The 9,886-nt window shown below is 37.9% G+C and overlaps 2 protein-coding genes and 1 long non-coding RNA gene across 3 annotated transcripts; 1 reads left to right on the forward strand and 2 right to left on the reverse strand.

The window, feature by feature from the left end:
* Nucleotides 1-431: 431 nt before the first annotated feature.
* On the reverse strand, nucleotides 432-4,961 carry LOC112800929 (pentatricopeptide repeat-containing protein At2g02750-like). Its single transcript, XM_072236808.1, has 2 exons — nucleotides 2,556-4,961; nucleotides 432-2,268 (listed from the first exon to the last, which is right to left on the reverse strand). Exon 1 carries the CDS (start codon nucleotides 4,959-4,961, stop codon nucleotides 3,081-3,083), a length of 1,881 nt encoding a protein of 626 aa, XP_072092909.1. The 3' UTR covers nucleotides 432-2,268; nucleotides 2,556-3,080.
* On the forward strand, nucleotides 600-3,122 carry LOC112800928 (SNF1-related protein kinase regulatory subunit gamma-1-like). Its single transcript, XM_025843385.3, has 5 exons — nucleotides 600-768; nucleotides 908-1,350; nucleotides 1,725-1,991; nucleotides 2,070-2,242; nucleotides 2,695-3,122. Exons 1-5 carry the CDS (start codon nucleotides 600-602, stop codon nucleotides 2,972-2,974), a joined length of 1,332 nt encoding a protein of 443 aa, XP_025699170.1. The 3' UTR covers nucleotides 2,975-3,122.
* Nucleotides 4,962-5,812: 851 nt separating the features above from the next.
* LOC112800930 (uncharacterized) lies at nucleotides 5,813-7,587 on the reverse strand. Its single transcript, XR_003201596.3, has 3 exons — nucleotides 7,162-7,587; nucleotides 6,807-7,004; nucleotides 5,813-6,562 (listed from the first exon to the last, which is right to left on the reverse strand). It is a non-coding gene; the product is annotated as an uncharacterized lncRNA (long non-coding RNA).
* Between the last annotated feature and the right edge of the window lie 2,299 nt (nucleotides 7,588-9,886).

Consider the following 9,886-nt stretch of genomic DNA (forward strand, 5'->3'; position numbering starts at 1 on the left):
AAATACAAGTCCGATTCCACTGGAAATCACAAACTTGATAGGTATTACAATTTGTTCATCTCTTTCTGGTTTCAAATCATGTTACCATCTTCTAACCCCATGATTCACATTTGCAATTAGGATGCTGATTTTTACTCAAATATAAATAGCCAATTAGGATTTTTACTCAATCATTTCATCCTCCTATGTGGCAAAAATTAGATTGTTGTGATTAAGGTTTTGCAAAGTTGAATGATCCATCATATTAAATGCTTTATCGTCACGGTTTAGAGCAGGCATTTGGTTGTATATAATCATATTTTTGTACAGTTCTAAACCTGAATGTAAATTAATTTTGATATATTGATAATATATTTTCTTTTTGGGAAAAAGGGTGTAAAATGTAATTATTTATGTTAATATGGTATTATATAGTTGGATGTCTTATACGGTAAGCACAACGCATGAAACTTAAATTCATAATATATCATATAGTTCATGCTCTTGAAAATGTAACAAAATCCCATGAGTCTTGCCTTGCTAACTAACAAAATCAAAAGGATAGCAATAATGTTGTAACATGAATGAATTAATACCAAAATGTTGCTTCAGTTCAAAAGATGGCGCAAGAACAGGAGTGCAGGCCAAACACCAAAGATTCAAAGTTTGATACCTACTTTGAAACCATCCAATCCAGGAAGAAATTGCCAGAGACATTGCAGGAGTCACTGACAGATGCATTTGCAAAAATTCCTGTTTCTTCTTTTCCCAAAGTTCCTGGAGGAAAAGGTAAAGATGTTGATTATGATAAGGCATTATTCTATCACCAATTCACCATCACCTTAATACTCTATACATGCATGCATTTAATGTGATTCCATGATCTCCATGGTCAAAATCAGTTGTAACCTTTAGAATACTTTGGTAGTGATTGAAATTTCAGCAGACTCATCAGTTGGCGAAGCCGTGAAGATTCTGTCTGAAAGCAACATATTAGCAGCTCCAGTTAAGGACCCAAATGCAGGAACCAGTTCAGATTGGAGGAACAGGTATCTTGGCATCATTGACTATTCAGCTATCATTCTCTGGGTGTTGGAGAGTGCGGAACTTGCTGCAATTGCCATATCGGCTGGCACAGCAACGGCTGCCGGAGTTGGCGCCGGAACTATTGGCGCTCTGGGAGCACTGGCATTGGGAGTGACAGGTCCTGCTGCGATTGCCGGGCTAACTGCAGCTGCAGTGGGAGCTGCTGTGGCAGGTGGCGTAGCTGCAGATAAAGGAATAGGTAAAGATGCTCCCCTAGCTGCTGCTAATCTGGGGGAGGTCTTCTATAAAGTACTACTGGAAGAAGAACCATTCAAGTCAACAACGGTAAGCGTGTTAATGGCACATGATGATTCTTGAGGTTTTTAAGCACTCAAACATTCGAAGTGAATGCAGCAATTATTACAATATCTCAAGAAAATGACATAACAAACACAAGACCTAAGAGAAAAGGAATAAAAACCCATCAAGACCCAAGAGTGCCTGTTTCATATAAATTGTTCCTTGTTAATTTCAAGTTCTTATCTTGGTACAGACATTTTTTCCTCCTGGGTTTGTTAGACATTTAGTGCTATTTCTTGTCAATCATATCAACAGGCACCTTTTGTTTCAGTTGCAGCATGGCTCCTGCATATTCTATTTGGAATATTTTCTTACTTAGGTCCTTCTCTTAGCTCCATGTTAAAGATTTTCGGTTTCAGGTGCGATCAATACTTAAATCATATCGATGGGCACCTTTTGTTCCAGTTGCAACAAATAGCGTTATGTTGACCGTGCTGCTGCTGCTTTCAAAGTATAGGCTGAGGAATGTACCCGTCATAGAACCAGGCAAACCTGACATAGTAAACTTCATTACTCAGTCTGCAGTTGTTCAAGGACTTGAAGGTTGCAGAGGAAGAGATTGGTTTGACTGCATCGCAGATAGGTCTATATCATTTCTCGGACTCCCGTTTATGTCTTCTGAAGAGGTAATAATAGCTGTTCAGAATTTTCAGCTCCCTTCAGTGTGAAGAGTTCAAAAGCATTTTATATCTCTTCCTGGTCAGGTTATTTGCATTCAGAGCAATGAATTGGTTCTTGAAGCTTTCAAGCTTATGAGAGATAATCAAATCGGTGGTCTTCCTGTAATCGAGGGGGCAAAGAAGAAAATTGTTGGCAACATAAGCATAAGAGACATCAGATTCCTGCTGCTGAGGACCGAGCTTTTCTCCAATTTTAGGTAAGACAGAATAGAAAACCATGAACCTGCAAAGGTTGATAATAATCATTAAGAGATATATAAGTTAGTCTGTAAAAAGCTCCAAAATAATATGCAAATGGTTTCAACATTTTCAATAATAAAACACTCGGGAGAAAACATAAAGATTTTGATTTTGGAGGGAATAGATATTTTAAAATAGTTAATACTTGCATATTCGGATATCTCCAAAATCAGATTATCAAACATTAGCATTTTCATTGACCAAAGAAAAAAAAATTGATGATGAGTTCTAGTGAATATTAATCTAACCAGGCTGAATATTATTGATCACCTAATGCTAATATACATGTGAGCATCAGTGTGTACAGTGTATGTGATGATTCTTTTCTTTCTTCCTTATGGTAATCATAAAAGCTTGTTGAAAACTGATTGCTTAGTGGTCTTCACCAACCCTTTATTTTGACTCTCAGGAAGCTTACTGTGAATGATTTCATGAACAAAATTGCCGCAGCAACCCAAGAAACTGGAAAAATTGCGCGGCCCATAACATGCAAGCCTGATGCGACGCTGGGGAGTGTGATCCATACACTTTCTTCTCAGTCTATTCACAGGATTTATGCAGTAAATGAGCAGGAAGAACTGGTTGGAGTCATCACTCTGAGAGATGTAATCTCTTGTTTCATCAATGAACCATCTTACCATTTTGACGATTACTATGGCTTTGCAGCTAACGAGATGTTGAATCACTGATTTGCATTGAAGTTTAAATAAATAGATGGAACACTAAATGTAGCACACTCTTTTATGTTTCCACAGAAAACATTTGATTTGTATGTTTGTATTGTATAAGCAATTCTCATGCAACATCAATCATACTAAAGCCAGAGATTTTGTCCAATCCTTTATTGGTGATTATCCCTCTTATCCTTTCGACCTCGTGCCATCTCCCTAATCCAGCATAAATGTTAGACAAGACCACCAAAGGAGCTGGTTTTTCTGGTACTATATCTAGAAGCTTCATAGCCATTTCTTCACCAAGATCAGAATCCAAGTAGCTCTTACATGCACCAAGCAAAGAATCATAAACAGATGCAGGTGGCTCGACCAATTCTTGCAATAATTCTCGAGCTTCGTCCAACCGGCCAGACCGACCTAGAAGGTCAACCATGCAACCAAAATGCTCAGGCTTTGGCAGCAAACCATACTGTTTTTTCATCATTTTGAAAATTTGTAATCCTCTATCTACCTGACCTGTGTGGCTGCAAGAAGATAGGACACTAACAAATGTTGCACTGTTTGGTTCAACTTTTTCTTGTAGCATTCTATCAAAGATTTCAAAGGCTGATTCATAGTCTCCATTTCTTCCATACCCTCCTATCATCGCATTCCAAAAAGCCGGGTCATTTGGTTTTGTATCAAATAGGTCAAAAACTCCTCGTGCCAAAGAAGCACGGCCACATTTCATGTACAAGTCAACTAAAGCAGTTGCTAGAAAATCATCCCTATCAATATCACCTCTTATAGCATACCCATGTATCCCTTTTCCATGTCCTAATGCAGATGAATCTGCAAACGCTGACAAAAGACTAGTGAGTGTCTTCAAACATGGAGCCACCCCATTAGATTGCATTTCCCTGAAGTACTTAAAAGCTTCAACACACCCCCCTTCTTGTGCAAATCCACTGATCATGGTGTTCCAAGTCGCCGAATCGGCTTGCAATCCTTCTGACGCCATTTTCTCAAATAAACCAACAGCCATATCACACTGTGCATTCAGCATCATCCCAGAAATCATGGAGTTCCAAGTGATCAAGTTCCTATTGTTTCTTTCAGCTGCATTGAAGACATCGAAAGCAGCATGCCAACAACCACACTTAGAATACATGTCCACAACTGCAGTAACCAACATAACTTCATCATATGAGGCAAATTTTAAAGCAAGCCCATGAACCTGCCTACCAAAACAAGCATACAACAAGGTAGCACAAGCAGAGAGCGCAGACACCAAAGTAACAGAATTGGGTTTAACCTTTAAAAACCCCTCCATCATCATGTCCTTAAACACGTCCAAAACCAAACGAGGAACCCCATTTTGCAACAACCCAGAAACAAAAGCGTTATAACTCACCACACTCTTCAGAGGCATTTTCTCAAACACCTCACCCGCAGAAACAACATCACCACAATTTGAATACGCAGTGACGAGCGAAGTGGCAACATAAATATCAAACTCAACTCCCAGCTTCACCGCCAAGCAATTCACCTGAACGACATGGCTCCACATACCACAATCAGAGAGCAAACACGAGACGGTGATGGAGCTGGGCCTCAAGGCCCAGAACCCAATTCGCCGGAACACCCTCAGAGCCTCCCCTGGAGGTCCATTTCGCGAGAGTCCAGAAAGCACCGCATTGAAACATGCAACATTCCGTTGCGGCATTTCGTCGAGCACCTTGAGAGCATCGGGTAAGAACATGGCTTTCGAGGCATAGGCAGCGGTAAGGGCGGTGGAGGCGTAAAGGCATGATTGGAAACCGGTTTTGAGGAGATGGGCATGGAGGATTTGAGAGTGGGAAGGTGAAGAGAGGTTGGCACATGCTTTGAAGAGTGGCGGGAATGTGAAGAAGGAGAGTGGGGTGCGGGAAGAACAAGAGTGCAGCTTCGAGAAGAGGTTGAGAGCTTCTCTGTATAAACCATCTGAAACCAATTTTGCTAGCAGAATAGTGTCTCGCGTCATGGAATGGAATGTCGTAAGTATAACAACGGCTTGTTTGTTGAATTATTTCCTTTAAGAGTAAAACCCTTTCTGGCCATCCCCATTTTCATTTTAGACAATTCGTATCCTATTTTTGGAAAAATAGAAAACAACCATTTGTAATCATTTGTATCCATGTACTTTATGAACACTATCTGTGCTTGTTTGAGCGTCATTATTTTGATAAAAAAAATTTTTAATGAAAAAAGATATTGAAAAAGATCTTTTTTTATTTTTAGTGTGTTTGGCAAATTTTGAGTAATAAAAGTAAAAGTACTAGAAAAATCAGAAAAATATCTTTTTTAAAAAGCTGTAATTTACATCTTTTTTAAAAGATCTTTTTTCCTTAAAAAAAGATATTTTTCATGTAATAAATAAACAAAAAAATACTTTTATATTGTTATATCCAAACATAATTGATAGATAAAAAGATCTTTTTGTATGAGATACCCATACATAAAATTACTTTTACTTTTCCATAAGATCTTTTAAAAAAAGATAACTCGAAAAAAGATCTTTTTCTTTAAAGCTCACCCAAATAAGCAAGGTAGTGAACTCGTAGTTTTTACCTCGACTCGAAAAGTTAGTTCAAAATCGTAAATCGTTGAATCGTAAGACGGAACGTAAATGTGACTCGTAAATATAAAATTAAAAATTATAAAAAATTTAATAACACAAATTTACAAGTCAAAAGTCACAATTCATAATAAAGCTCGATCACAAATCAAAACACAAATTCATAACTTATAGACATAAAATAAAGTTAAGTAATAAATAAAGCAACTAAATTACTGCAATGAATAACTAATTACCTTGTGCATTACACCACAATATAAAATTTTCAATCATCCTTTATAGAGTATCCCTTCACTTTGTAGCATAAGTATTTAGTTTTTTTTTTTCAGAAGCAATAATATTTAATGGTAGCTGGTTTATCAGTATGTACAAAAATTATCATATGAGGACAAATTCTCAGAAAGGGAAAGATCTTGGACAAAAAATGAAAATTGAACACTGTACATCTCTGAGTACACAGCAAAATCATGTGATGGTGATAGTGTTTATGGCAAGTTTTCCTTGCTAAGATAATCAATGATGAATCTTCATTCTGTGTTGCTTCATATGGTTGAGTTTATTGCAATGCTTAATTAGATTAATTCATCATTAACTTTGAAGCTTAGTTGATGAATGCTTTGTTGCACAGTTCCAAAAGCAAGATAACAAACTCCCCATGCCTTCACGTGTTGCACTGCTTTCTCTTCTTTGTATAACTTTAATAAACTCATCAGCACTCAAGTTTTCATTCTGGTTAGCATCAAAAACATAAAAACTTATGTCAGCAACTGCATCTATAATAGTGATGCCACATACCTGTAATGCTGCTCTCTAAAAATTAGATTTTGTCAACTCTCCATTAATTTTTCCATAGCTGAATATAGCTAGGGAGAAGAATTCCAACTGCTTGCACAATTCTGCAAAGGCTTCAAACTCTTGAAATGTGATTTTTGTGTTTCTGAGATGCGAATCATCGTTCATTTCCTCCACCCTATCCAACAGTTTGTTTATATGATTGATATCAGCAGCTACAACCAAGGAAAGTGCAAAATCTTTGGCTGAAATTGTTCCTTTTATGTTGTAGTCATAGTGAGCAAACTATGTCTAATGCCATAATAATAAATTAACAATTCAAGTTTTCAGCTAAATAAAATTCAACAAAAAAATTCAACCTGCAAATAAGTGAAGAACAGCTTTGTTTTGACTTGTGAACACAAACCACTAAAATGAACAATCATTGAACAGGAGAGGGAAACCAGATTTAAGGCTTACCTAAAATCACTAAACAGGGAGGCGAAGAGCGTAGTAGGCAGCAACAGCCAGCCATAAACACCGGCAGTCAACGACACAGAGCATCAGCAACACTAAATCAGCAACCTTCCAATGCAGTCATAGTTGCAGTCAGAAAGAGCCAGAAGGGCAGAGATGGGCACCGCGACAAGCTTTACGGGTCACAGTAACACAACTTTTCTTCTCCGATTTGGTGATTTCAGAATTCAAAGGGAGTTCAGAGTTTAGAGGGAGGAAAAGTGATAAATTGAATGAGGTAAAAACTGAAAAGACAGTCATAGATTGAGAAAAAATTGCTAAGGTAAACAGTTCAAGAAGAATTTGCAGGGACATTTACCTTCTTCACTTCAGATTGGGCTCTAGGGTTTGAATTGGTTGCAATTTGGGTTAAGAAAACCGCTTCTGGAGCCTTCTTGAAATTGGAATGCAACCTCACCGGAAACTCGTGATTCCAGCGTTTGAGCGTGTTTCCTTGGCAATTCAGCATGGAGCTGCTTCTTGGAAGACGAGAAGCATAAACGAGACGATAGGGAGAAACAAAATCGCAGAATCGTGCAATTCTACGAGTAGAGTCGCGATTTTAGCTACCTTGCAAATAAGCTCTTAGTAAAAAATAATTAATTTTAAAAAAGGAAGTTATTTGAAAGTTAGCAAGCATGTGCTCTCGGAAGCAAGCATGTATCGAGGAAGGCAATTTTTGACATTAACTTGAAGCTTGACTATTATAGTTAGTCGAAGAGGTAAATCAAACACATTAAGTTTCGAAGGTTGCTTTTTAAGACGTTACATTATAAAGTAAAAGAAGCTGGAACGGTTGCATATGTTTTTCACGCACATGATGGTTACACTTTGATTCGATTGGCTAGGAGATGGCTATAAATAGAAGAAAGCTCGAAAATACAAAGGTTGGAACTTCATTTCAGAAATTATTCACGCACACTCACTGATAAATTGCTATTTTACGGTTTATTTTATTTTGAATTGAGTGGATTTTATCCATTATTCTCACACTTATTCATAGAATTCGCCTGTTTTACATTTTCCTTCCTAATTTTGTGCTATGATTGAAAACATGCTTCTTTGTCCTTAAATTTGTTAATTTTAATCCTCTCTTATTACCATTCGATGTCGTGATATGTTTGTTAAGTATTTTCAGGGTTTATAGGGCAGGAATGACTTAGAGAATGGAAAGGAAGCATCCAAAAGTGGAAGGAACATGGTGCACGGAATTGTGATCACACTTTTCACAACTCCGATACAACTAACCAGCAAGTGCATTGGGTCGTCCAAGTAATAAAACCTTACGTGAGTAAGGGTCGATCTTACGGAGATTGCCGGCTTGAAGCAAGCTATGGTCATCTTGTAAATCTTAGTCAGGCGAATTCAATTGGTTATGAGTTTTGATAATTGAAAGATAAATAAAACGTAAATTAAAATAAAGATACTTATGTAATTTATTGGTGGGAATTTTAGATAAGCATTTGGAGATGCTTTGTTGCTTCTGAACCTCTACTTTCCTATTGTCTTCATCCAATCATGCGTGCTCCCTTCCATGGCAAGCTGTATGATCCTCTCAGTGAAAATAGTCCAGGTACGGTTTCTGTACGGCTAATCAACTGTCGGATCTCTCGTCTCGGATGAAAAATACCAGGCACAGCTACTACACGGCTAATCATCTGTCGGTTCTCACTTGTGTCGGAATAGAATCTCTCTATCCTTTTGCACACTGTCACTGCGCCCAACATTCATGAGTTTGAAGCTCGTCACAGTCATGTCGTCACAGATCCTACTCGAAATACCACAGACAAGGTTTAGACTTTCCGGATCTCAGGAATGCTGCCAATTGGTTCTAGCCTATACCACGAAGGTTCTAACCTCAGGGACTCGGTCTGTGGATCAGAGACCCAAGAGACTATACTCCGGCTGTCGTCCAATGATTACGTTGAACATCATGTAGACCGCTTGTAGTTGTCAGGCACGCGGATCTTGGCTAAGCGAGTAACGAAGATAGTGGGTGATTGTAACGGATCACCCCTTCATTCTGACTTAACTGAATTAAGTACGAGAGTATATCTTGGAGAAGAAGTAAGCGTGAATTGAAAGAGAAACAATAGTACTTGCATTAGTTCATGAAGAACAGCAGAGCTCTGCACCTTAATCTATGAGGTGTAGAAACTCCACCGTTGGAGAATACATAAGAGAGAAAGGTCTAGGCATGGCTGAATGGCCAGCCTACCTCAAAGTGATCAAAAGATCAAAAGATGATCTAAAGATATCAAATACAATAGTAAAAAGTGCTATTTATAATAAACTAGTTACTAGGGATTACAGAAAGTAAGTAACTAAGTGCAGATAGTGCAGAAATCCACTTCCGGGGCCCACTTGGTGTGTGCTTGGGCTGAACATTGAGCTTTACACGTGCATAGGCTTTTGGGAGTTAAACGCCAGCTTGGATGCCAGTTTGGGCGTTTAACTCCAGCTCTGGTGCAAGTTCCGGTGTTTGTCTCTGGTGGGCATTTTAACGCCAGTTTAGGCCATCAAATATCGAACAAAGTATAGACTATTATACATTGCTGGAAAGCCCAATATGTTAGCTTTCAAGCCCAATTGAGAACGCGCGAATTTGACTTCTGTAGCTCCAGAAAAACGCGTTTGAGTGCAGGGAAGTCAGAATCCAACAGCATCTGCAGTCCTTTCTCAGCCTCTGAATCAGATTTTTGCTCAGGTCCCTCAATTTCAGCCAGAAAATACCTGAAATTACAGAAAAACACACAAACTCATAGTAAAGTCCAGAATTATAATTTTTGCATAAAAACTAATGAAAATATAATAAAAAGTAACTAAAACATACTAAAAAGTACCTAAAAACAATGCCAAAAAGCGTATAAATTATCCGTTCATCACAACACCAAACTTAAATTGTTGCTTGTCCCTAAGCAACTAAAAATAAAATAGGATAAAAAGAAGAGAAAATACAATAAATTTCAAAATATAAATGAGGCTTAGTTCTAATTAAATGAGCGGGACTAGTAGCTTTTTGCTTCTGAACAGTTTTGGCATCT

Source organism: Arachis hypogaea, chromosome 5 (genome assembly GCF_003086295.3).
Source record: "Arachis hypogaea cultivar Tifrunner chromosome 5, arahy.Tifrunner.gnm2.J5K5, whole genome shotgun sequence".
Lineage (NCBI taxonomy): Eukaryota > Viridiplantae > Streptophyta > Magnoliopsida > Fabales > Fabaceae > Arachis > Arachis hypogaea.

Bases quoted from the DNA above. Each gene is read 5' to 3' on its own strand.
- LOC112800928 (XM_025843385.3), top strand. From the start codon at position 600: ATGGCGCAAGAACAGGAGTGCAGGCCAAACACCAAAGATTCAAAGTTT. The intron at 1,351-1,724 runs GTAAGCGTGTTA...TTTCGGTTTCAG, and splicing joins AACCATTCAAGTCAACAACG to GTGCGATCAATACTTAAATC. The intron at 2,243-2,694 runs GTAAGACAGAAT...TTTGACTCTCAG, and splicing joins GAGCTTTTCTCCAATTTTAG to GAAGCTTACTGTGAATGATT.
- LOC112800929 (XM_072236808.1), bottom strand. From the start codon at position 4,961: ATGACGCGAGACACTATTCTGCTAGCAAAATTGGTTTCAGATGGTTTA.